Source organism: Linepithema humile, chromosome 8 (assembly GCF_040581485.1).
Source record: "Linepithema humile isolate Giens D197 chromosome 8, Lhum_UNIL_v1.0, whole genome shotgun sequence".
Lineage (NCBI taxonomy): Eukaryota > Metazoa > Arthropoda > Insecta > Hymenoptera > Formicidae > Linepithema > Linepithema humile.
Window position 1 is genome coordinate 7,545,985 of NC_090135.1, and position 24,798 is coordinate 7,570,782.

The following is a 24,798-nucleotide window of genomic DNA, read 5'->3' on the forward strand; positions in this document are numbered from 1 at the left end:
TTCTTATTTTTGACATTTGCGTAACATACATGAAATTCGAATAACTTTCCAAAAATAATATAAAAGTAAAACTTACCATTTTTTTCACTTGCTTATTCTTTTCGGAAATAATGACTTCTAAATTATGTTACTATTAACTCACTGCGCACTTCTCTTGCAAAAGATGCACTTCCTGAGCAACAGCCTGCATTTATAGTCACGTCGCCTAAGTTTAGATTTTGTTTATGTTATAGTTATTTATATATAACCAAATTTTGTCGGGATTAAAGATTAAAAGTTATCGCTAGCAGGCGATATATTTGTATGTAGTAAGCATTTTTTGTTTGTGTTATGTTAATATCGTTTATATATACCCAAATTTTTTCGGGATTAAAGATTAAAAGTTATCGCTAACAGACGATATATTTGTACGTAGTAAGCATTTATAGAATAAATAGAAATCCACTTCTTAATTAAACTAAATAAATATTTTATATTAGAAAACTTCCTAAAGAGATATTTCTTGATGTTTTCAAAAAACGTTTTAAAATTTGAACGAATTTTTAATAAATATAGAGGGTGAATTGAAAAGGTGTCTAAAATAAATTATTATTACTTTGCAACGAACAGACAAAATAAATTAAACGTTGTTTTGTACAGGAAATTTATCAATTTTATTTCATGTAGCATGGAAAAAGGATATAATAATCAAATAATTAAATTAAACACCATAAAAAGTGCTATAGATCTATCTGGGCGCAATGATAAATAGCAAAATATTTTCGAAGTGTTGTCTATCAGAATCGACAAAAAAAGCTCAATTTTGAAAACTCTTTCAGCTTATCAGTGTTTTCTGATAGACAATCTGCTCTGAAAATATTTATCATTGATGCACCCAGAATTTGTAACATTTTATAATGTTTATTTTAATTACTTAATTATCATACATCTCTTTCATATTATATGTAATAAAATTAATGGATTTCCTCTACAAAACGACGTTTAATTCATTTCGTTCTATTTATTTATTGCAAACAGCAATTTACTTTAGACACTTTCCAGTGTCACTTTATGCGTATTACTTTTATTTCTTATTTTATATAATTATATAATTAGGAGCTACAGGCAATTTTCAGACAAAATAAATGATAATTTATTATGCAAAATATTAGATTAACATTATTATCTTGGCTACGCATGTCTATGCATTGTAATAAACAATATTAATGATCTTTTTGATTATCAGTGGAAGATTTTAATTCCTCGCTATGTGTATATCGAGTTTCCGTAGTTAATGTCTCATAGCGATGCTTTATATGTTTCCACAGCCTCTATAAAAAATATTAAATAAATTTATTTTACTAATTTTAATATAACTTCTTACATCTATATATAATATATAATATCTAAAAGTATAGAAAAATATATATGAAAAACTACAGAATCCATTTAAAGATATTTTTACGATATGTATTTGTAACGCGTAATATTTATTGTAATAAATTTAATAACATACTCCATGATTGACAGTTTCGAATATATATTCGCAAGCTTGGTCGTAAGCTGTCTCAAAGAACATCGCACTGACCATGATACTAAGTGTAAACGTAGAACTTCGTTTGCACACACAGCGATAAAATAAACGTCCTGCCATATCAGTTCTCATATGACTAAAAATGCATACTCGAGAAAATATATGAAGTATGATGTACTGGAAGCATCCGTCAAAAGTTATTCATTTATTTGTTATATCTTCAAAGATGCGGCATATTCACGTGAATTGGCCAATTATCATCTTAGCAGTTTTTAAAGACAATTACATTATGTCGAGAATAAAATTTGTAAAGTATTTGCTACATTATAACTGATAAAGGAACTTGATGTTTTATAATTTACACTTGTATATTCTATGAAACTGCTATAAGTAATTATGCATCGACGGCAATGCACGAGGCTAGAGTAAATAAAACGCCAAATAAAATATTAAATGTTTCCATTTTCGATATTTTTGTTTCTATTTCCAATAATGATATATTGTACAAAAATGTAACATCCAATAGATATATACAATTGGAATCAACAAATATATAAAAATGATATCCGCTTTTTGCAGAATATCGACGGGAAAATTTACAGAAAATGTATATTATTTTTTCACAGCATGAATGATTGACATGTGTATGTTATATGTCGATTCAAAACTTGACGGTTTATATAATATAGCTTTCGCTATATATATATATATACGATTTTCACGTTGTTTCCGTATTATCGCGATGAAGAGTTCTCGAAATCGTGATCGGTTCTTGTAGCACCTTTCGCGATATTCTAATTTGTCCGGACACTGGATCTCGTCCAAAGTATTTGACCTGTATCTCTTGACCAATTTCAAGTCCCAGAGCACTGGGATGATGAATCTTGCGTTGATCCAATTGTGAGTTGGGCAATAATACTGGCATCATGTTAGAATATAATGTTACCATGACTCCAGTTTCCCGAATTTCCATTATTTTCGCGGTATAAATTGCACCGAATTCTAAGGTCGGTTCGCGATCTTTTTGCAAGATTTTTTCTATCATTTCCTTAGCCTGAGTCATGGCATCTTTGTTTGGCGCAAATATAGAATAGGTGTTCTCATCGTGCGGATATATCTGAAGAGCAATATTAAAATAAAGAATTAGCATATTCCGAATTATAATGACTGTGATAAAACAATTTAATAATTTTAAGTCATTGCATATGAAAGTTTTTTTCTAATTATATTAAAAAGTGATCTTACATGCACTCCAGTTTCTAGAAATATTTTCTTCAGATTCATCCCACCGACTCCAAGAAATTTTCCTCTTTGATAAACAGAAATTTCTAAATTATCAACTACTGGCATCTTATCCTTCTTCATTTTTGGTATAGTTTGTATAGTTTGATTCATGATTTTAAAGATTTCCGATTTAGCACTAAATGATTGATGTATACACTCCATTATGATTTTTATCGGAACTCCTGGTATTTTTACATCAGCCTGCAAAGCGGTAAATCCCCGCTTGGTAGCCGCTATTTTAAAATCCATGTCCCCAAGATAATCTTCAATTCCCTGCAGGCAGAAAGAAAGTTTATTGTCATCAAAATTATCTAGCTAAATGTTAATTTGAATCTAAACCGAAGTAGCTAAACTAAATCAATCCAACTTGACTTACCAATATGTCAGTCAATATTTTATACTCCTCAATATTCGTGTTCGTTGTATTATATTTAGTCACAAGACCCATAGCAACACCTGCTACTGGCGAAGATACTGGAATGCCTGCATCAAGCAATGCTAAGCTCCCACCACAAACAGTAGCCATTGAAGACGAACCTATTTTTATAATACAAACCATTAATTTAATCTTTAAAATTTCCAATGTATTATTATTACAATCAATAATCAGCTATCTCACCATTTGATTCTAAAACTTGACTAGTTAGTCTTATGGTAAAAGGATAATCCTTTGGAAGAACTGGTCGTAGAGCTTTTTCTGCTAAGGCACCATGTCCTATCTCTCGTCGACCCAATCGACCTGTGGATCCTATTTCGTTAGTTGCATAAGGTGGAAATTCATAATGAAGAAAAAAATTCTTTTCCTTCACACCGCTAAAATAAACATTTGTCATATATTAATTTTCTCTGCAAAGCTTTCTTTTTTGTAATTTTTTATATCTTATGGATCAACAGCTTCTTAAATATAAATATAGGTACCTAATTAGCATTGAAATAGGGTCCATCTTGAGTGCACTTTCTAAAGAATCCAAAGTCACAGTACACATTACCTGAGTTTGTCCCCTTTGAAACACAGCCGAGCCATGCAGAGGATTAAAAAGATTTACTTGACACGATATGTCACGTAAGCCATTCAATAAACGACCATCGCATCTGCAAATTATTAAGTTTAAATATTTGGATAATTGTTTAAAGATCAGTAATAGACTACAATATTCTCACAAGCAAATACCTGACGTCCTTTTCTAAAATTAGTGTCCTGAAAACATCTTTTATAATTTTTCCAAAAATATTTTCTGCTGATCTAACATCTAAATCTGCATTATCATCTTGCAATGTTTTAATAACATTATTTCTAAGATCCTTAACTGCATTATCTCTTGATATCTTATCATGCGTATAATCTGAAAATATATCTTGTAATTTTGCCTCTGAGAGTTCTTTCACAGAGTTGATCAGACTAACATCCTGCTGTCTGTCAGTTTCAATTTTTCTTTTCGTTTTGCCACACGTCTTTTGCAAATTTGTTATTGAAGCTACAATGCTTTGGCATTCTTTTACACCAAGCTTTATTGCCTTCCGCAAGTCCTGATCCAATATCTCATTGGCTGAACCTTCCATCATAACTATTAAGTTATTTTTAGTTGCAGTGATAATTAAATTTAATATACTATTTTGAAGTTGTCGTCTTGTAGGATAGATTATAATGTCATTATCAATCATTCCAATTCTAACTGCACCCACAGGGCCATTCCATGGGATATTAGAAACGCTAAGAGCTGCAGATGCAGCATTAATGGCAATCACATCAGGATCGTTGGCACTATCAATTGCTAGCATGTTACACATTATATGAGTATCAAAGTAGAAATTTTCTGGGAATAGTGGCCTTATAGACCGATCAATGACTCTGCTTGTAAGAATTTCATGTTCAGTCGGTCCAAGTTCTCTCCGTAAGAAATTAGTTGGTATGCGAGCAGCTGCAGCTGCTTTTTGTCTATAGTCCACGATGAGTGGAAGGAATGAAGAGTTGGATGATAGCTGGTCTTTGCAAACTGCTGTGACCATAACAGAAGTATCTCCCAGAGACACAATTGCACTACCATCAGCAAAACGTGCATATTTGCCTGTAGACAAACTGAGCTGCTTCCTAGATTAATAAAACTATGTTAATAAATTGAAGGCATAAAACATATCCTACTTCTTAATAATATAAATTAGAATATACAAAAATTATTCATACCCATCTGATAACGTGACGATTTCTGTACCTAGGTGCGTTTGACTTGCTGCTGACATTCGTCTAACAAACTTAATATAACAAATATTTTCATTTTTACATGTATTTTTGCAAGCCAAAAGCACTAACTTGCGATATCGCACTAACCTAGAACTTGTGAATACTATCATCTTTGGCTGTATTCCAGCGGTTTTCCGAGAGAGTGGACTTGAATAATATTCGACCGAACATGTGCGAGCATGTGAGTTTACTGATTGGTGTCTAGTCTAGGCGCATGGCGCAGCGCATGCAATCACCGTATTTATTTAGCAGAGATTTAAACCCTCATTTAGCAATGATTCGAACCTCGTTTAACAAAGACCCAAACCTTTTTCAACGAATATCTTACTTACCTACAGCGAATATCTCACCTACTCAACAGATACTTGAACCCGCTTAGACTCAAATCTCACTTATTGTTAGCACTTCAAGAAAAACAAAAGATACACCTTTTCCTTTTTTTCTCTCAGATTTCAAATGCAGAATTTTACTTTCTCGTTCTATTTTTATTTTCAGGAAGTCAGATACATTCGCGTAATGCATTCTTTTATTTTTAACACAAGATAATGCCTTGATAAATTCTCCAAAGATTCTGGATATTAAAATCTCAAAGAAATTCTGCAAATATATCTTGAAAGGTTTCTGAAATGTCTACAATTAATCGATATATGTATATTAACTCGAGATGATTAATTATTTGTTAATTATATATCTGGAATTAAATAGACCATCTTTGCGATAAGGATATATGCTAATATCCTCCGAGATGAAAATGCAATAAGTGTTTTATTCGATTATTTTCATTCACATTATTTTATTGTGACATATTATAAGAGCCGTGATAAACTGTCTTCTTATTAGATATTTATTGGAAATTGCAATCAGATATTCTTACACTATTATTAGGATATCATTACGAATCTCCAATTACATGTTTATGAATTCTTCAACGCGATGTCCTGCAATCTAATAACAGCGCGAATCAGAACAGAGGATTATCGTCTTAGCGATTATATCATTATATCGACCGCATTTCTCTCAACTTGCGCGAGTAGAATGATTCGCTCTCGAAAGTCGTCGCCTCGTTCGAGCGTTCATACGAGCTTCGGGCAGAGAAAGAGAGAGAAAGAGAAAAAGATAGAGAGGCAGAGAGAGACTTGAATTGTACCTCCGTTGCTTTAGTTTCTTCCCGCAATTAATCTGATCGCTAGTTACGACGTGCCCGATTTCTCGTATATATGATTCTACATACACGACGGCGGATATCCTTGCCAAGGAAGAAAGTTCTCCGAATTCGAATAATCCTGCGAAAACTTTGTCTACTGGCAAAGCAAGAGAAAGTTTCTCACCTTCTCCTTTTTTACTCGATTCGCTTCGGCGATTTTTTGCCGCGACTCTTGATGTTGCAAGGATTTCTTTCAGTCGATTTCCATTCGAGCTTCTACGAGAGGGAAATTTTCGCTTTGTATGCCTTCGTATGCAACAAACAGATGTCGATTTTTCTTTTAGAATCAGTCTGTAGAAATCAATTCGTTGTCTCCGAAGTTTATATCTCCATGAATCCAACACGATCCGATCGCAGGTTTAAATAATTAAAGTCTCCAGGCAAATTTAGGAATACAAAGTCTGGAAGTTTATTTTAAAAAAATCGATGTTTGCGGGAACATGCGATTTCAAAGTTTGGCGGAAATAAATTTCCAATCAGCACGAGCCAACGCCAGTGTCAAGGATCATCATGGATTTCTAAAAGCGAAAGCCATCAATTCGTTTTACTCAATCAAAACGTTTTCAAGATTGAGAAATCTTCAGCTGTCAAGATCTACGTTGAAATCTTGTTCTATAAATCACAATAGTGATCCCAAACATTCTTCACGTTCTTCAGCATCTGCTGGACCACATCGTCACTCACTTTTCCCCCCTCTTGCACCATCCGACGATCACTTTCTTCGAGATCGTCTCGTGCCGAAGGATCCGCTCTTCGCGTCGCGCTAATCCTACTCGAGGATCGATCGGTGTCGCCGAAGCTAGTCGGGCTATGCGGATCCATAGATCGTGGTGATCGGAGCGGTAATCCAGCGCGGGCGATTCTCGATTTCGCTGGCGATGTGTCGTCTCCGCGGCAATTTGATTGTTCTGCTGGTGGTCGTTCTGGCGGAGGTCCAGTGTGCTATGATAAGAATCGTTGGAGAAAATCATTCCAGTGAGTAACTCTTCGATGTTAAGATATTCATCTTGCCGGGATTTCCTTCACGCTTTTCCCGCATAATCTTCCAAATTTTGAGCATTGTACTCTTGGGATCGTGTTTAGCTACGTAGAGTTTTATTACATTACATTTTACAATCACATTATAATCGCGAATTATAATTTTGAATTTAAAAATTAAAGTTTTGTTACAATTATGAGAAACCTTCATTCTAAACTGCAACTTCCAAGTTCAAAATTGTAATTCGCGATTAAAGGCATTAAACTAATACGAGGGGCTTTGAATAACAGAGTGCGGATGTCCCGCAGCATCTCAAAGGCAGCCGCGATCGATTGTATCGCCGAGAGTGCTGAAAGACAGCACCTTATACTCGACAATCATCACCACCACCGGCCGTATTTTCAACGGCAAGCCTAGTAGAAGGGGTGCTTGGCCTTGGCAGGTGTCTCTTCAGCTACTACACCCGAAACTCGGCTTTATCGGTCACTGGTGCGGCGGTGTGCTGATCGATCCTAAATGGGTGATTACCGCCGCTCATTGCATTCACAAGTGAGTTCGATTTTACGGAGTTTCGAAAAACGCGCAGTGCAATTTTCCTAAAACTGTTACAATTCTTCGACGATGTTATTTTTCTCCTTCATCGAGTTCTTTGGCTCAAAATGTTTTCAATTCCGGTGCCTGCTACATATTTCATATTTTTAATTCACATTTTATGTTTCTTAAATAAATATTTGCTTCAGCGAGCTGTTCAATTTGCCGATCGGTGCATTGTGGACAGCAGTGGTGGGCGAATGGGAATTAGACTCGGGTGGACGTGGATCCGCTCGGTTGCCCGTCGAAAAAGTGATTCTCCACGAGAGATTTAACAATTATGTGCACGATATAGGTGAGCTTGTTATACTAATTCCATCAACTCTTTCGTTAAACTTAATTATTCGGCTTACGCTAAATCTCTCGTTTCTTCAAGAAATCTAAAAAATTCAAAGCTCCTAGAGTCCTGAATTTCGTCGTTGCAGCCTTAATGAAACTCGCCAGGCCGGCGCCCTTATCCAAAGTCGTCCGCACTATCTGTCTTCCCGACCCCGAAGAGAATCTTGACGAAGGACAATGCATAGCCTCCGGCTGGGGCAGATACGGCCCTTCGCCTTCGCTCTCTACCGCCCTTCTAGAAGCCAGCGTTCCTCTTCTGAATCTCGAGGAATGCCTGCAAGCCTACGGCACTTCTGTGCCTATCAAAAACGGTCATCTTTGCGCTGGCCACACCGACGGTTCTTCCGGAAGTTGCGTGGTGAATGCCATTTTTCTTTTGCCAATAAATTTGTAACGTTTCTCAAAAAGAATTGTGTTACGTGTGTGGAAAATGAAAAACGCGGAATGCTTTCCTGCGAAATATGGTACAGCCTGTCTAACTCATTAACAAGTGTGAACGCGTTAATAAACGCGAGTTATCGAGTGTAAAATGAACCGCTCGCGGACACGTTTTATTATCTGAAAGCGCCAATTTACTGTTAATTACACGCCGCTCGTGCACTTTCTCGCGGTAAAATCGATCGCGCAACTAACAGCGCAAAAAGCGCGTTACGAAGATTCACGTGTTTACACATTGGCCTTCGATTCAAAATAAGAAATTTTAAACGTGCGTGCGAAGGCGCGCATAAGCGTATAAAAAAAAAGAGATGTTTTGCTGACAAAATATATTTTATGCTGCAGCGAACTTCGTCAGTTAACATCAAATATGCTCCAAGTAGCATCATACTGATTCCGATTCTTTTTATTTTCAGGGTGACTCCGGAGGACCTCTGCAATGTCGTCGCGCCGACGGAGTGTGGCAGCTGGTCGGCGTCACATCCTTCGGCTCCGGCTGTGCCAGACCAGGCTACCCGGATGTGTACACCAAGATACAGCACTACCTGAACTGGATTAACAAGACGATCGACGCTGACGACGACAACGAGCAGCGGTAAAACTCACTTGTGTAAATATATTGTAATTATTGTTGTTGTACAGTTTATACAGAGTTCCTCGTGTTTGTATATAGTACTGCGTTTGCACTTTTGTGTTGTATATTGTACAGTAGGTATGTTCATTTTATACTGCATAGGAATTAATTTTATTTATTTTACATGTTGCACATACGGTGTAGAATAATCCCCTCCTGCTTCACATTTGCGTTGTTTGCAAATTTATGATATACATTCGAGGAAAGAGAAAACTTTTATTGAATTTTAACGATATGAATAAGAAAAAAATCAACGAACAAATATCGATTCAAAAGGTCCGTGAAGACAAAATTGTTACAATCAAGTATATGTATATAGGTCATATCGAATCGGATATTACAGATAATAAATGCATGATAGAAAGCTGAAGATATTCGTATGAGCGCTTCTCGCACTTGTTGCTCGTAATAAATTTGCTTTATTTATTTACAATCTATAATTATAACCATTCTCGTAAATGACTCGGTCGGATGAACGTCGGAATCAAAGCAAACAGGATGATAAGTTCTGAAACTTGTGAGGAACTTCTTTCTGGAACATTGATCAGTTAAAATGTTGCTAGTTAAAACTTTCACAGTTGTTCATTCAGCTGGAAAAGGCGAGATAATCTTATTTTAAATCGCTCAAATTACATCGGTGAAACACGAATTTCTATTTTGCTCGAAATTATTGAGAAACGATAATCGAGCAGACGTGCGATTTGTCAAATCGAATTCCTCAGAAGTGTCCTTAAAATTTCTGAAGAAAAAAAAAAAAAACTTGATTCCATTATGTTCGCGGCTTCATCCGCGTTGAGAGAGCGACACAGTTATGATACAACGGTTTGTTCCGCTGGATAGGACACGGCGCGCTTTAATAATGCGCAACGTGCGTTGTATAGATAACAAAGTTAGAGATATCGATTCACGTGCCAAGGGTACACGCGACATACCGTGAGAGTACATTCGGTTACAGGGGGAAGCCTTAATTAGCCTTAATTATTAATTACAGATGCGCGGCATTTAGTGCGTGCATTGTCTCTCTACGCGAGTGCATTCCAGTATTCCAATATTGTCGGGGAACAAATATCTCCGATAACTATTGAGAGAATGTCTAAAGTTGATGTACATAATATGATAAGGCGGTATACAGGATACCTGAAATATTCATTATATACTCGTTACGAAATTGGAATGAAATATCTTCAGGATATTATTAAAATATACGCATTATTTACAGTGCGCAAGAAACATCTCTGAGATATATTGGATTAATTAGAAAGTTCCTTCGTAATTATCGAAAAATTCGAAGAAACTTTCTGATCAATCATATATACTATTGTGTTGTATTAATTTCTCTTGCGTCTCTTCTTTATGCACATATAAAACGCAAATTAGAACACAGAATGTGATTTGTACAATTAATCTGTAGATACTATTACTATCTTATTTGCAAATTCAACAGGTAATCTTCTGTCTTGAAATTGCTATTTTTTCAAGTGTAGTGTTTTCAATTTGATATGCAATATAACGGTTTGATAGATCTATCGCGCTTCACTCGACATAGTTACGCAATAGTAGAAGTAGTTCCTCAGGACGCCAACGCCTTATATAAATGCAGATATCCTCGGTATCCGTTCTTTCATAGCAAATGGTTTTTCTTTCCCATTTTCAGAACGCGTATATCTATGTATGCATTTCTATTTCGCTCTGATAACGCAATGACGTTGCAAGACAGCCGTGTGTACCGGATAAGACAAAAATGGATCAGAAATGTCACTCGACGCTCATCTTTATGCGTCGAAGTGATGTATCGAGATGACTAGTCCTACTTTATTTATTTAATAGATAATAAAAATAGCTGTCAGATAAATGGGTCATTTTTCAAGAAATCTATTATTCTTTTATCTGCAAAATTGTATTTCTTTTATCACTGAATTATAAATAAAAATTCTGCAAACAATTGTATAATAAAAAATAAGATAGTAATAGTAGTAAAAAATACATTACAGATAAAAACAAACAAGATTTGAATTTAAAACATTGCACAAAGACTTAATAAAAAGTTCGAAAAAGTAGTTTTAGTAAAATGACAGAATAGTTGAAATTTCACCCAAAACCTTTATGAAAACGCTTTACATTTAATCAAGATCGTATCTTTTCTGTACGTCTAATGTAATTACTAATTAATGACCAGGATGCGTGACAACTTGGTAACTATATTTCATTTTCTCCTACGCTTCACCTACGCATTCTAATAACTACTGTATTCGTTTGTATGTTTTGGATCATCGCCTGCGCACGCAATCCGCGCACATTTCCCTACATTTTCCTGTGCCTCCCACGACTTTTCCCGCTATCATATTCGGTTCGACCTTCATGCACGATTAGTAGCATACTTTCATCGCGCCGAGGAAAGTGAACGAGAAATCCAGCTGGTGAGAGAAGAGAGAAGAAACGAGAAATATTTTATCTAGATGGCATCATTTTAGGCCGCTAAACAGAAGACACGCGATTTTTTAATTTTTTCTCGCTGAAATCGCAAAATTTCGAAGAAAACAACAGGTAATATAACAATATTAATACATACAATAATTGAATAAATAGAAGTATCGATACATATTTAATTTAATTAATTCGGTATTTTTACGGGAGCGATATATATTTATAAATTTATCTGTATAAATATATAGATTTATTAAATTATATTTATTTAGTTTTTATAGATTTGTAGGTACAAATTTATATTTATTTATAAATGTAAATATTTAAAATTTATTGATCTGTTCTTTCTAGTTACGCTTGTACACTTTTTACACACGAAATAAAATAGTTATATATTGCAGATAATATAAGAAAAAAAAGATTAATTTAATTTAAAATATGCAGTAAATTGGAAGAAAAATCATTAAAAAACCGGGTCTTAGGTAGTAAAAAGATAATTTTTCGCCCAAATGCGACGTGACATGCGCACAACGACACGAGTATTTCTAGTCGACAGGGAAGTGAAACGAGCCTCGGGGTTTAAGATGGCCATTCCTGGTGTCGCGCGTGCACCACGAAGGAGTGTTTCATCGCCACGTAGTCTCGCGTTTGCGCGGATTTTGTGAGTGTGAAATCACTGCGAACGTGTTAGTGACGCTTTTGTTACGTTCTTTGATTATCATATTGTTTCCCGAAAACTGTACATGACATAGCATTGTGTGTAGAATCGAGACGAGCGTTCGTAATCGAAGTAATCGGCGTCAGTGACGCTTCCATGATGCTTCGGTGATACATTCGCTAATGTCGGCTTAGTATCATCCCTCTTTTCGATATCTTTATTGGGTCATATGAGACAATTTTAAACGTACTTGTTTACGTTTTGTTTCGTGATTTATTTCTCATCTGGATAAACTTCATCGTTGACGCAGGTGCCATCAGTGAGTTTCAGTGAGATTTCAGTAATGTCTTCTCGATACCCTAATATATTCTCATTGTTTCTATTGAGTCATATTCTACACGCAAGTTTTCGATTATGATGTATGATTGAGAAAGCCTTGATATTAATAAATTATCAGTGACGCCTTCAGTCGTGTTTCTATGACTATACTTTGGTTTTGCCGGTAATGAAAATCGAAACTAATAAAATTTTAACAAGCCCAAATTTACCAAAAATATTGGAAATACACCTTGAATTGCGTGTCCAATGCGTTTCGCATCTCTACTTTAATTTTCATTGTCAATGAATATGAAAATTGTTTTCCATAACATCGAAATCCAAGCACCTTGGAGATTGTATCGGTTTCGAGTATATATTAGCCATTTCAAGTTCTTTTTTTTCGGGGAGATGCGCATGAATAGACGATCTTCTATATCTATCAATATCTCTATCACGGTTTAAACTACTGAAAATCACGGAATACACAAGGCACTTTGTAAACACATGACCTCATATTTTTCACTTGATAATTTCGAGCTCGTAATTAAATTATTACAATCATTTACTTCGTTTATTTTCGAATATGGAAATACAAAATTTACGGATAACAAATTATCTAAATTGGATATTTATATTCATGATAGATATATGAAATAGATATATCTTTTTATCCTGGTATAAATATTGTTTACTGGTGGATTTTAAATTAAATAATCTGCCATTAATAAATTAATCAATGCATTATTATTTATAGTTTTGTAATTAATTTTTCTGATTGTTATTTATCTTTTCTTCAAATTAATTCACAATAAGCTGAGCTGTTTGTATCAGGATTATTTAGTGAAAATAATCTTAATTATAGATTTATTAGCAAATATGACATTTTTGTTACTTATCAAATTCAATATTATGTCAGACTGTAGGTAAAATGTATCAACAGGATACAGCATAGACAGTATTTTTTTAATTGCTGGTGGCACATAATTATGGACTGCTCTGACCATCTGTTCCACAAACTTAGGGCGTGGTTGGAGCAGAGCATATGGAACCTAAAAGCAACTATTGATGTAAAATCTGAATAATAATGATAAATAATATATTACAGGTTACATTCTAATAAATCGCTCTTCTAAAGACGTGCCAATTCGCAAGATGAGCAGGAGCAACGAAAGTAGTATATCACTGGCAACACCACCGGCAATTCACGTTGGACCCATTGTCACGCCTGGATCCAATGAGACAATCTCCATTGTGATACCGTTATCAGCACAGTTGACCACAATGGCCAACCAGAAGGTGGACAAAAATTGTAAGGATTGCAGCAAAGACACAAAACGACCAGCTGCCACCAATCCTAATCGAAAGTAAGTGAAACACTTGGGCAAGATTTTTCATAGGATTGTAATGTAGGATTAAAAAAACTTTAAGATGTCTTCTTTTTTTTAAATCCAAGGAACGACAGGACGAAAGGCTGTCCCTTTTCCACTTGCGCGCGTTATGGACGAGCGTTCTCCAGGGCACACGATCTGAAGCGACATATAGCTCGGCACGAAATGCGTAAAGAAAAACTGCATCAGCCCGACCAAAAGGTCGACATGGAAAACTCTGCGAGTGATGCGACTCTACGGCGTGCTCTTCTGCGCGGCGTAGAGGACAAGAGTGGATGTCCCTATCCTCGTTGTAAGAAGAGATACAGCGATGAAGATAAACTCAAAGCTCATGTGGCCTCACATGGCAAAGTAAGTAAGCTATTTGACGTCCTTTGAATTCTGACAAACCCTTTTGCGATACATCGCTAGAGCTTGTCACTGTTCTGATATCTTTTTATATTTAGAAAGACGTTTGTAACTTTTAAAACAAACACAAGAATACATATATTTTATTTTTATATTTTTATTTTGTGTATTATTTTTTTTTAGATAAAGAACAGCGATTTGAAATCTGAGGAACATAGCAAGAGCCTTCAAGAAAATCAAGATAAATCCTCGACGCCCAAGGATACCGAAGATGAATTTCTGCTGGAAGAGATGCTGTTGTTGAAAAAAAGGGCGGACAAGAACGACTCGAAGATCAGATGCAATTACTGCTCGAAAACTTTCAAAACCAAGTGGACCCTGAGCTCACACGTGGCCGCTCACGAAGGCCGTTTCCAGTTTGATTGCAGTCAATGCGGTAAGAAATTCGTCAGAAAAAGTCATTACGAAGGTCATATACGCTCCCATGAAGCTGCCAGACCTTATGTCTGCGAGCAATGCAATAAAGCATTCAAAGAAGAAAAGCATCGTCGCGAACATGTCAAAAGAAAGCACTCGAGCAATCAGAGTGCAATACAGAGCTTGTTGGATAGCATCGGACCGTGTGCGGCTGAAGAGACAAACATCGATCAAGCCAAGTTCACTTTGCTGATGCCGGTGAACTTTGGCGCGTAAAACAATCGAAAAGGCCTTTGCCGCCTTGAAAGCTTACTATTACTCCTTCGACTTTGAATCGTCAAAGGTTGGATTTCCTCGATCAATGGTATTTTCTTGGAATTTTTGGTGTTTGAAAGAGATTGTATATCCTCAGAAGATCCTCAAAATTTTGAATATTCAAGAGATAAAATTCTTAGTACTTTAAATGCTTGGTGTGGATGGTTAAATTTAAAAAGTGAATATTTAAAATTTTGGGTTGAAAGATGACAAGGCTTCAAAGAAAGCTCAAAACTTTTACTACGTGATAATTAAGATTCTTTGAATTTGAATTTGATGTCGATGAAAGTCGATGAAACTTGATATACTTGTAACTTTGTATCCCTTAAACTGTGAATATTTAGCACTTAGAAATTTTCAATTTTTGAAACTTTAGCAATTTGCAATCGCAGTGAATATTATATATACATATATATATATAATGATTCAAAAATAAAGAGACCAGATAACAACTTCAGAGTGAATAACTAAAGCTTGATTGATCTTACAGTGACAAATCAAAATCATGTGAACAGTGTGCTAATTATATTCAATTTATTATTCTATACGTCACGAGAAATGTCAAACAAAAATAAATCTTGAACCATTGAAGCTATTATCTTGTATTTGCTTCACTCTTTTATCTCCACATCTGCATTCATTTTGGTTCAATTTCTTTTACGATTATTTTTTGAGAAAACCTCGAAAGACATTTTTCCTAATATTCTGATTATACGCAAAGATAATTTACCAAATTATTGATATCAAGGATAAGATAATTTAAAGTAATTAAATGAACACGACAGTAAAATTCTGTGCAACTTTCACAAAAGGTCTAAAGAAGGAATCTTGGTACATTTTTTAGTAATTTTTATATGGATTTTTTTTTTTTTTTTTTTTAAAGTAAACTCTCCATTTTGAATTACAGCTTTTCCTTTGTCCTCAATATCCTGAAACTCTCATCGCAATGGACAGATCGCGAGATGAGGTGGCTCCTTTGTTTCATGTAAATTCGGGAATTTTCGTTCCCGCAAAGACTTCCGCAAAATTTTGGGAATTTCTGTCCTTCCACAATTGGAAATCTTATCGATCGTGATCGCTATGCGAGAACGCACATGATCTTTCCAATTGATCGCGATTGGTCGCGATCGTTACAGGAGAACGAAATACAGGAAAACGAAATTGAATCCAGAAGAAGCTAAATGAACGGTAAACGGCGGAGAGTGTCCTCACGATGCAGACAGAATGCGCAAGGACGTATGGGCGTGCGGTGCACGTTGGACACTCTGCCGCTGGAAATCCTGAGCATCATTCTGAGGATGCTATCCTTGCACGATGTTGCTTGCATCATTCGTCTAGTCTCCAGGTATATCATTGTTAATAATTAAATAAGAATAACATTTGATAAGTTCTATTTTAAGAAAGAATGTAAAAGGACATTATTATGTGTGAATAAAGAAAAATAATCGCGACTTTGATTATCGAATGAAAATAATTTTTTGCAATTTATAAATCTGTTACATTTTTATATATAATTTGTTTTCATTAATTTGTAGATCAATTTCCTTTGTAGGTTTCGTATAAATATTTTACGGATTGTTGTATAAGAAAATTCTGCTTTTCTGGAATCCATTCTCCCTTTTCCTTTTAATATTTCCCAAGCAGACGTTGCTCCGACATTGCCGCCACAGTGTTGAACAGCGAATTTTTAGTAGCTGGCACCAAGCTGGAGATTGCGATAAAACGCATGGAGAATCTTACGAACAATGTAAAGACTAACATGGAGTTGTTGGAGTGCAACAGAATCTTCAACGCGCTGGAACTCATTCAGTCTCAGTACCGAATGTTAAAAGCGGTCACTTGGCGGTATACGCATTCAAGGTTCTCAAATTTTTCTAAACAAATATTTTTGAATATTCTGCTGTAATTTTAAACACGAAACTGCTTCTTAAGGAGACTGCAATAACACTATGTAAGTAAAAATCTCAATAAATTTTCCATTCTTGCTCATTTCATTTATATAAAGATCACGCGACTTCCCCACTTCATGCTTCTACGGCGGCAGAGTCCTCGACAATCTCAAATGCCTGCTGCAGACGGTTCTGGGATCCTGTCAAGAATTCTCGAATCTCCTCAGCTACGTCGATCTGCAGATCTTCACACGCAGTTGCGAAAACTTCATGGACCATTTCGAGAAGGTCACCGAGCGCAGGATGAACAGGTGATCCTTTATTATCTTCGCCAACTTTTCATTAGCGTTGAACAATAATCCTCGTATCTCTTTACGACTGCTCGAGTAATTTAATTATGTTGATCGACGAATCAAACAATAAAGTCGCAAATAATCATCTAGTGATCAATAAAAAAAAATCACCGATAGATCCGCATTAGTTTCGGGATGTAAGATTGTTGATGTTTTGGACTGTCTGGGAGAGGGTCGGCAGGTGCTATCCTTCAGAACTTGGTCGAGGACAGGCAACCCCGTGGTAAGTGATGCTTCGATATTGTTTGTTCTCAAAAATGGATATCCTTCGCGCGGAAAACGAAGATGTTAATGTAATTAATACGTTCTATTTAATTTTCAGGTCAGCATGCAGCTCAAGTATGTTCTGAGACGCACGTGGTTCACGTGCTTACGAGTGCCGAACGCGAGCAACGAGAATTGTTGGCGGGACAAGCAGCGTTATATGTATATGAGACTGCGCCGGCTGGTCGGCAGCTTCAACAAACATCTATTCCTAAGCAAGTTGCACTACGAGCGCAAACTCATTCTTCGAGTGACGGTTTGTACCGCTCAATGTAACTGCTATACAAGATACACAAACCTCTCGCGTATAGCGATTAGAAAAACAATGAGATTGAGATTTTATTTTTCAAAACTGCAATTATTTTAATTTAGTTTTTATATTAATTGCAGTTTATTTTGTTTGAAAATAAATTTTAAAAAGCAGCCTAGTTTGGATTGAATTCTTCTTGAAGGGAAAATAAAGAAGTGATAATTTCTCAAATTGAAGATACACTTTTTTCGCAAACTAAGGCATTTTTAGGCGCCCTTTGTACCACTTCGAAGACCGCTGCCGGCCACCACGTACTCGGGATACGGCGAATACGGCGGACAATTTTTCTACTACGGTAACATGAGCAAGTATGCCCACGAGAATAAATTCAAGCATACGAGATCCAGTAATGCAGAGAATAGCAGCGGAGAACTCGAAGAGGAAACCAACAAGTCGCCCCGATTTGATTTAATCATCGGGGTACAATTACGGTAATTCAAAAAAATAATTATAAAAACCATTAAACAAAAAGAGTTGCAGAATTTTTCTAATTCGGCTAAAACTGTTTCTTTCTTTTAATCAAAATTTTATATAGATGTTCGCCTGAATTAGCGCCACTTGCAGTGAAGACGAATCTGAAGAGCGACGAATTCGAAGGCTACAGTACCGACTCGTGTCAGGAATTATACCTGAAGCTGAGTACGAAATGTACTGCGTCGAAGGCTAACAGATTGCCAGCCCTCTTTACCTGGGAAGTGCGCGGTCCCTGAATAAATTGTTCGCAATGTCATTGAGTCGTGTGTACCTTGTTATATGTAATATACAATCTTTAGGAATTGGATCGATTTTTACTGTTGTGTATCCGAAGGTAAAATAATATTTCATACGTTTTATCTAGATATATATTCTAATTCTAATAGTTCTGATAGTTTTCTAATAATTTATTTTTGTCATCGATAAAATTAACTGTTGCAAAGGTTCCTGACTGCTTACTGCATCCATTGAATTAGCATCGAAACAAATTGAGGAGAAATAGACTCAACGTTTCGAAAAAACTTAGTTTTCAACTTCTATCACAAGGATTTTGTTTTTTTTTTGGCCAATCCTTTTTTTTACTTAAATATAACAAAAATCAAAGAACGATATGTTGTAGATGACTGAAAGCAGGATGCATTTATTTACATTAAAACTCTTATAAATTGTGAAATGAATATTGCTAATTCACAGACGCCGTTACATTGATCATTTCGTCTTCTACGTGAGACTGCCACGTAGCAGTGTTTAGTTTTTTAGCGCGATTTTCCAGGATACCGTAAGCGAAATGATTAAGCAGAATGCCTTTGGGTAAGGCAATGCCCTGAAAGCGGTACAGACCGTCCACAGACGCGTCCGTGAGTTTATGCACGGCTGATACGGTAACGCGTCCCATCAGGCCACTGTTACCCACCATAGGACCTTTGCTAATGTCCACATGATCTCCCAGACGGTACAAAGTCACTCTGTTATCGTCATTGCCTTTGGCAATGTTGGGTATCTGCTCGGATTTGAAGGGATTATCCTGAAAGCAGAGATGAGGCTATAAACTCTTCACAAGCAATCTCAAAATACAGAACGATTTAAATCAGTATATCAATTTGTTTCACATCAACGTTTTATAGCAGCAAAGGAAAGTAATTTTTTGTAAAGTTATGTTTTAATATTTGTATACCATTATTCTGAATTTGAAATTTATCGTGATTTTAGAGAAATAGCTGCTGTAACAGCTGGTGTAAATTCCACTTAAGAGCATCCTTAAACTCAACTGAACTCAACTTGCATTTTACAACTGCCTAATTGTCCATCCGTACCTGAAACATATCCAAGGCGATGTTGCACGGCACTTCCAGCCTCTCCAAAGGCAACTCTTGGTTCGTCAGTTTGACAAAAAGCGCAGACATAGCACGTAGTTCTGAGACAGTTGGCTGCCAATCTGGCAGATCAATAAACACATCATAGATAAAGCTACCAGAATGAATCATGGGAACGGGAAAGCTGTGAAGATGCACGTTTATGTTATCTTTGAATGCACTATCTGCCACAGCACCCAGAATCAGCGAACATGTTCGCCAAAAGGCATAGTTGACCATCTGTACTCGTGGACTATTCATAGTCACCATCTCTAACTCACAGTCGTTTGTGAACGGTCTGTGCATATCCCAGACACGGTCGTCTACTAGAGCGATGGCAGACATTTTGGCGATATTCTCAGAAATGTGCTTCGCACAGTCGTACGGTGTGGAAATGTTTCGGTTCATCTGCATCACCACCTCGTCCTCTGCAGACTTGTATTTCACTTCCACCTTCTGAATTCTACCTAGTTCTGATTGCTGCTTTCGTTTCTGCTCATCAAACATTTGGCTCCTTCGCTTCCTTGCCTCTGCTTTGGACAATGTTCCTGCACATCTTGATGGCAGGATCTGTGTTGATAACCTCAAACCGGTAGTACAGATTTTTTTGTATCTGCAATACGAGGTGTCGTCAATTATTAGGCACTCGAAATTAAACATCTAAATTTATTCCTGTTTCAGAATAAAAGAAGAATAGCAGGGAAGGAAAATACATACTTGTGAAACATGTTGACAGCGTGTTAAGGATGCTGAATTTATAAAATGGACTAGTGTTTTACACGACGTGACATATGCATTTATTTCCTCAGAGAGCACTGTTGTTTTAGGTAAGTGATGATTACTATAACATTAATTTACGCGTTATTAAAACGTACAAAAGTTTATTTCGCTATGCACAGTAAACATTATTGCTTTTAACAACGAGATATGAATGAGGTTAAGAGTTGCGTGCGCCGTTTTTGCGCATCATATGATGCGGCGAAGCGACGAAGTGACCGCAACTAATCGTAATCGCAAGTATAGCGAAACAACGTATTGTTATGTCAATATATTTATTTCAATTAATTACTGTGCTAAATCTTAGCAAATAAAGAGAAACGGTGATGTGCCTTAAAATTCCCAAAAAGTCTGTAAAAGCTGTGCAAAAATGGAAAGATGTGTTTTTGGAAGTTTAAGTTTAGGTTATAGAAGGCAGTATGTAAATAAAGTATGATTTGCAAATGTATGAAATAAAGCAACATACATATGCAAATAAATATATATCATCTGTTATTAATTAGTATATCATCTGTTATTAAATAGAAACCATGATATGTCATACAAACATGTGAGTATTAAGATAAAGTGCAAATAAAGTTTAAATGTATAATTTTTATTATTACCAAATTTTTTTCAAGGATAATTTTAATAGAGCATTGTAACTTAATGATTTAATTTCAATATTTTATTGCTTAATCAATGATATATAACATTATGTCATTCTAAATCATAGTTTAGAATTTCACTTGTCAGATATCTAAACATTATTATTTAATTAAATTGTTATATAGTTATTAGTTCAGAATTTATATGATTTTATTATACATGAAATATCTAATATGATTAACTTTTTTTCAGATTCGTATAAATAGTGACTACAGAGGCCTTAAATGGTGCAGAAATTAGAGTATGATATTTCCTAAGGAATTTGAAAAATGCGCTATGATGAGCGAAAAGTGTCCAAATTGTGGACAGCTTGTGAATGCGTCTTTCTCAAGACTCGTAAAGGATAGTTGTGGTCATACCAAGTGTCGAATGTGCTTAGTGTATGAAGCGCATGGTTGTAAAATTTGTCAAGCCGAACGCAACACTCAGGATTACTTGGGTAAGTTGCCAGATTTTTCTAATCTGTACTTAGCTTGAGTCATTTTTTGTTTTATATAATAATTTTAATATTATGTATTAAGTGCCATGCTCCATGAATGGAGAGCCAAACGATGCAAACAAATCGACCCGCGAAGAGATTGTGTTGCCGTTAGAGCTGGTCATCAACAAAGATTCTAAGTCCAAGGAAAACCATTCTGATTCAATCGGCACTGAGTGCAGATCGTTGAATCCCCATCATGACAATGTTACAACTTTCGACAATAACACAGATGCTTACAAGCCTACAACAAATGACACAGTCACTAATGATGATTCCGGCAAAGTGTACATTCCAAAAATAGAAACTCATGATGTAGTATTGAATATCCACGCCCACTTAAGGAATGAAAGTAATTCCGAAATAAGGAATAAGAATGATGACAAAACAGCGAGTTTGCAGAATCCGCATGTAAGAAAATATAAGTTTTAATATAATGTTTATTAGTATTCTTACTGATGGAAGAAAGTATCGATTGCTACTTAAACTAATAAAATATGTTTTTGTCTTTTCAGGATAATCAGGTACAGGAAGAAAAAAGCGAGGAGGCAGTGAAGAAAAACAAGAATGTCAGATGTCGTGATCGTAGTCACATAATGATATTGCCGGGTAATCCGGAAAGGTACAAATGCAACGTGTGCGGTAAGATCTTTCGAAACAAGAAAGGCAAGTGCTATCACGACGCTTGCGTGACAGGCATCAAGCCTTACCAGTGTACTTTTTGCGACAAGACATTCGTAAAGCGCTCTCACTTCGAGTACCACGAGAGAGTTCATAAAGGATACAAACCATATAAATGCAATCTGTGCGAAAAGGCGTTTCCTCAACAGAACAAGCTCAACAGACATATGTTTTCGCATAGCAGTAAGCGTACTTTAGAATTATGTGATTAATTATAACGCACCAATCAAATAAGATGAATGATGATTAATGTAGCAGTCAAAATTCCTTAGTTTGATTTTAAAGATTATAATCACAAGTTGTTTCTTTCTTATTATTTATAAACTGGAATAAGAGAACATGCACCGTATATTTATCTAACTATAATTGAATATTTCAGAGGAGAAGCAGTTTCTATGTCCCGAATGCAACAAACGTTACAGCAAACGAGACGACTTAAAGAATCACTTAAGTATACACAACGCGACAACTACGTATAATTGCAAGTCCTGCGACAAGTCTTTCCGCATATTAAGTAATCTCAAACGTCATATGCGAACGCATACAAGTAAGTGTTAAAAAAATCTTGTGGTTTTTGCTCAATTCCACGCAAATTATATAACTTGACAGAAATTTTATTTGAAATCTCAGTTATCCACTCGTAAAAAACGGCATGAAAGAACGATACTCGAATGTATCGGAAGTATTGTTGATGCTTTTCCGCGACGCTGATTGATTATCGCGATTATTCTGATAGTTTGATAGATTGAGAGCGAAGGTTATTTTGACGGTTATTTAAAATAAAAAAAATTTATTAAAATATTTAGATTTTTTAATTATTAAATTACTATAATAAGTGCGCGCGCGTAGCGCGCGCCTGTATTGTTCTAGTATAATAAAATAATCTTTGGCATAGGCGAACGACCGCACACGTGTGATCAATGCAGCAAGTCTTTCAAGGACAAATCTTTATTAATACGGCACAAACGGATTCACGGGAAGGAAAGACCGTTCTCTTGCGCCAATTGCAACCGAGTTTTTTTGTCGAAGAGCGAGCTGAGGCGACATTTAACTGTCCATTTAGGTACGTCAAACGTTATTATACGAATCAATATTCTTTAACTAAGAAATTTGCTTGTTTCTTTCAGATGAAAAGCCGTTCTCTTGCGGATACTGTCAGACGCTGTTCAGACGCAAAGATAATTTAAACCGGCACATCCGACACCACCATAGCGAGGATTCCAATTGCGAGAGACAGCGCAAGACAGCGGTCGAAGCAGATCGGAATTGTTCAACGAAGAGCAATCAGCAACGGCAGAGGCAGAAACCAAAGAGGACGCAGCCAAAGAGCCCTGGCAAGGTCGCTACGATGTTCGCAAACTCTCGCGATCAGATTAACTCGCGGCTGGACTCCATGGGCAATATTACGCCTGTGATCAGGACCACTAGCGAGGTGAGTAACGCGGTGCCGGTGATCAATGGACCCATTAACATTAGGCGACTGGAGGACAAGACTGATAGAAAGATATTTACGTACACGGAGCCGATTCCGATCGCCGAGGCGGCAGTGCTTAACTGCCGAATTGAAGAAAAGCTGTACCCGCAGAGCGCCAGTAGTCACAATCATTTTGTACGCAGCTATCTAATGGACAGAAATTCAAAAGTGAACTCTTACCCTAACAACAAGCTCGCGTCACAAGAAAATCACAGTTCTACCGCGACCTCACAAAGTGAACCGAGAACGGAAGAACGCAAGGATCCTGTGGCTGACACATACGAAAAGAAAACTGTGAGGACTAGGAAAGAGAAAGACAAGCAGAACGAGGAGGGAAAAAAGGATGAGTCTTCTGAAAAAGAAAGAAGTTCCAGCGAGCTTAAGGAGGATCTGAGCGCTACTTCTCTTCAAAGGTCTAATTATGTCTCCACAATCAAGAAACATACCACACAGCAGTCAGAGAGACATTTGATCGAGAACTCGACAAATAATGGAGATTCGAAGACAACGAATCAATCAACGATGCCAAAGGATTTTCAAGACAGCTGCCAAAAAAAGCAGAGCGGTGTACATTGGAGACGCAGAATTACAGAGACGCTGAAACCGTGCTGATTTCGAGCAAATCAACGCTTCGAGTGCAAAAGGATTGGAGCAAAATGAACAATACATTATCAAGTGTTTAATGCGATGGCACAAAGATTTGCTGATTTTATAAGAAAGCTCAAAATTGTGAGTGGAACAATAAGTCGTTGAAAATAACGCAATAACAATTTATTAGCCATCATTTTTCTCATCAATTCTTAAAGTCAGTTACACGGTTACAAGTATAGACAAACTTAGCGTATCATTTAATTATCACTGATATATATATCGTTTATTTACAATAATTAAATTATCGTCACAATAATTGCGCCACGAATGAAATTATCTTTGCATACGCAAATGGACATCGATGATATCTTTAAATAAATGCATACGTTATAAAAGTCGTCCATTTTATAATATAAATTTT

The 24,798-nt window shown here is 36.1% G+C and overlaps 5 protein-coding genes across 15 annotated transcripts; 3 read left to right on the forward strand and 2 right to left on the reverse strand.

Moving 5' to 3' along the window:
* Positions 1–1,969: 1,969 nt before the first annotated feature.
* On the reverse strand, positions 1,970–5,301 carry PNPase (polyribonucleotide nucleotidyltransferase 1). Of its 2 annotated transcripts, XM_012364067.2 has the most exons (8): positions 5,124–5,296; positions 4,980–5,047; positions 3,969–4,886; positions 3,716–3,889; positions 3,417–3,610; positions 3,174–3,334; positions 2,759–3,070; positions 1,970–2,630 (listed from the first exon to the last, which is right to left on the reverse strand). In XM_012364067.2, the coding sequence occupies exons 2-8, from the start codon at positions 5,033–5,035 to the stop codon at positions 2,232–2,234; spliced, it is 2,214 nt and encodes a 737-aa protein (XP_012219490.1). In that variant the 5' UTR covers positions 5,036–5,047; positions 5,124–5,296; the 3' UTR covers positions 1,970–2,231. The 2 variants fall into 2 exon arrangements, with proteins under 2 accessions (XP_012219490.1, XP_012219489.1); XM_012364066.2 differs by having other exon boundaries at positions 4,980–5,301.
* Positions 5,302–6,764: 1,463 nt separating this feature from the next.
* On the forward strand, positions 6,765–15,682 carry LOC105670527 (chymotrypsinogen A-like). Of its 9 annotated transcripts, XM_067360320.1 has the most exons (6): positions 6,765–7,215; positions 7,510–7,768; positions 7,960–8,105; positions 8,236–8,507; positions 9,001–9,179; positions 13,724–13,893. In XM_067360320.1, exons 1-6 carry the CDS (start codon positions 7,119–7,121, stop codon positions 13,749–13,751), a joined length of 981 nt encoding a protein of 326 aa, XP_067216421.1. In that variant the 5' UTR covers positions 6,765–7,118; the 3' UTR covers positions 13,752–13,893. The 9 variants fall into 9 exon arrangements, with proteins under 9 accessions (XP_067216421.1, XP_012219501.1, XP_012219499.1 ...); XM_012364078.2 differs by lacking the exons at positions 6,765–7,215; positions 7,510–7,768; positions 7,960–8,105; positions 8,236–8,507; positions 9,001–9,179 and adding exons at positions 11,648–11,762; positions 14,072–14,357; positions 14,538–15,682 and having other exon boundaries at positions 13,724–13,982; XM_012364076.2 differs by lacking the exons at positions 6,765–7,215; positions 7,510–7,768; positions 7,960–8,105; positions 8,236–8,507; positions 9,001–9,179 and adding exons at positions 12,156–12,303; positions 14,072–14,357; positions 14,538–15,682 and having other exon boundaries at positions 13,724–13,982.
* Positions 15,683–15,829: 147 nt separating this feature from the next.
* On the forward strand, positions 15,830–18,678 carry LOC105670526 (uncharacterized). Of its 2 annotated transcripts, none has more exons than XM_067360310.1 (7): positions 15,830–16,431; positions 16,731–16,946; positions 17,092–17,286; positions 17,446–17,551; positions 17,651–17,848; positions 18,113–18,333; positions 18,438–18,678. In XM_067360310.1, exons 1-7 carry the CDS (start codon positions 16,268–16,270, stop codon positions 18,610–18,612), a joined length of 1,275 nt encoding a protein of 424 aa, XP_067216411.1. In that variant the 5' UTR covers positions 15,830–16,267; the 3' UTR covers positions 18,613–18,678. The 2 variants fall into 2 exon arrangements, with proteins under 2 accessions (XP_067216411.1, XP_067216412.1); XM_067360311.1 differs by having other exon boundaries at positions 16,297–16,431; positions 16,639–16,946.
* Positions 18,679–18,924: 246 nt separating this feature from the next.
* mRpL39 (mitochondrial ribosomal protein L39) lies at positions 18,925–20,586 on the reverse strand. The gene is made up of 3 exons (XM_012364079.2): positions 20,446–20,586; positions 19,690–20,341; positions 18,925–19,400 (listed from the first exon to the last, which is right to left on the reverse strand). Exons 1-3 carry the CDS (start codon positions 20,454–20,456, stop codon positions 19,059–19,061), a joined length of 1,005 nt encoding a protein of 334 aa, XP_012219502.1. The 5' UTR covers positions 20,457–20,586; the 3' UTR covers positions 18,925–19,058.
* Positions 20,587–20,914: 328 nt separating this feature from the next.
* LOC105670522 (uncharacterized) lies at positions 20,915–24,772 on the forward strand. The gene is made up of 7 exons (XM_012364068.2): positions 20,915–21,055; positions 21,346–21,592; positions 21,675–22,042; positions 22,147–22,495; positions 22,692–22,859; positions 23,208–23,375; positions 23,440–24,772. The coding sequence occupies exons 2-7, from the start codon at positions 21,397–21,399 to the stop codon at positions 24,396–24,398; spliced, it is 2,208 nt and encodes a 735-aa protein (XP_012219491.1). The 5' UTR covers positions 20,915–21,055; positions 21,346–21,396; the 3' UTR covers positions 24,399–24,772.
* The last annotated feature ends 26 nt before the right edge of the window (positions 24,773–24,798 follow it).

What these genes read in the sequence shown, in the direction of transcription:
- PNPase (XM_012364066.2), bottom strand. Translation starts at nt 5,146, where the DNA reads ATGATAGTATTCACAAGTTCTAGGTTAGTGCGATATCGCAAGTTAGTG. An exon ending in ATTTTAGAAAAGGACGTCAG is followed by an intron (nt 3,890 to 3,968) that starts GTATTTGCTTGT and finishes AATAATTTGCAG; the next exon opens with ATGCGATGGTCGTTTATTGA. An exon ending in TTCTAGAAACTGGAGTGCAT is followed by an intron (nt 2,631 to 2,758) that starts GTAAGATCACTT and finishes ATTGCTCTTCAG; the next exon opens with ATATATCCGCACGATGAGAA.
- LOC105670527 (XM_012364078.2), top strand. Translation starts at nt 13,771, where the DNA reads ATGAGCAGGAGCAACGAAAGTAGTATATCACTGGCAACACCACCGGCA. An exon ending in GCCACCAATCCTAATCGAAA is followed by an intron (nt 13,983 to 14,071) that starts GTAAGTGAAACA and finishes TTTAAATCCAAG; the next exon opens with GAACGACAGGACGAAAGGCT. An exon ending in ATGTGGCCTCACATGGCAAA is followed by an intron (nt 14,358 to 14,537) that starts GTAAGTAAGCTA and finishes ATTTTTTTTTAG; the next exon opens with ATAAAGAACAGCGATTTGAA.
- LOC105670526 (XM_067360310.1), top strand. Translation starts at nt 16,268, where the DNA reads ATGAACGGTAAACGGCGGAGAGTGTCCTCACGATGCAGACAGAATGCG. An exon ending in TGGCGGTATACGCATTCAAG is followed by an intron (nt 16,947 to 17,091) that starts GTTCTCAAATTT and finishes ATTTATATAAAG; the next exon opens with ATCACGCGACTTCCCCACTT. An exon ending in CGAGGACAGGCAACCCCGTG is followed by an intron (nt 17,552 to 17,650) that starts GTAAGTGATGCT and finishes TTTAATTTTCAG; the next exon opens with GTCAGCATGCAGCTCAAGTA.
- mRpL39 (XM_012364079.2), bottom strand. An exon ending in TCGCCTTGGATATGTTTCAG is followed by an intron (nt 19,401 to 19,689) that starts GTACGGATGGAC and finishes CTCTGCTTTCAG; the next exon opens with GATAATCCCTTCAAATCCGA.
- LOC105670522 (XM_012364068.2), top strand. Translation starts at nt 21,397, where the DNA reads ATGATATTTCCTAAGGAATTTGAAAAATGCGCTATGATGAGCGAAAAG. An exon ending in CGAGTTTGCAGAATCCGCAT is followed by an intron (nt 22,043 to 22,146) that starts GTAAGAAAATAT and finishes TTGTCTTTTCAG; the next exon opens with GATAATCAGGTACAGGAAGA. An exon ending in ACATTTAACTGTCCATTTAG is followed by an intron (nt 23,376 to 23,439) that starts GTACGTCAAACG and finishes TGTTTCTTTCAG; the next exon opens with ATGAAAAGCCGTTCTCTTGC.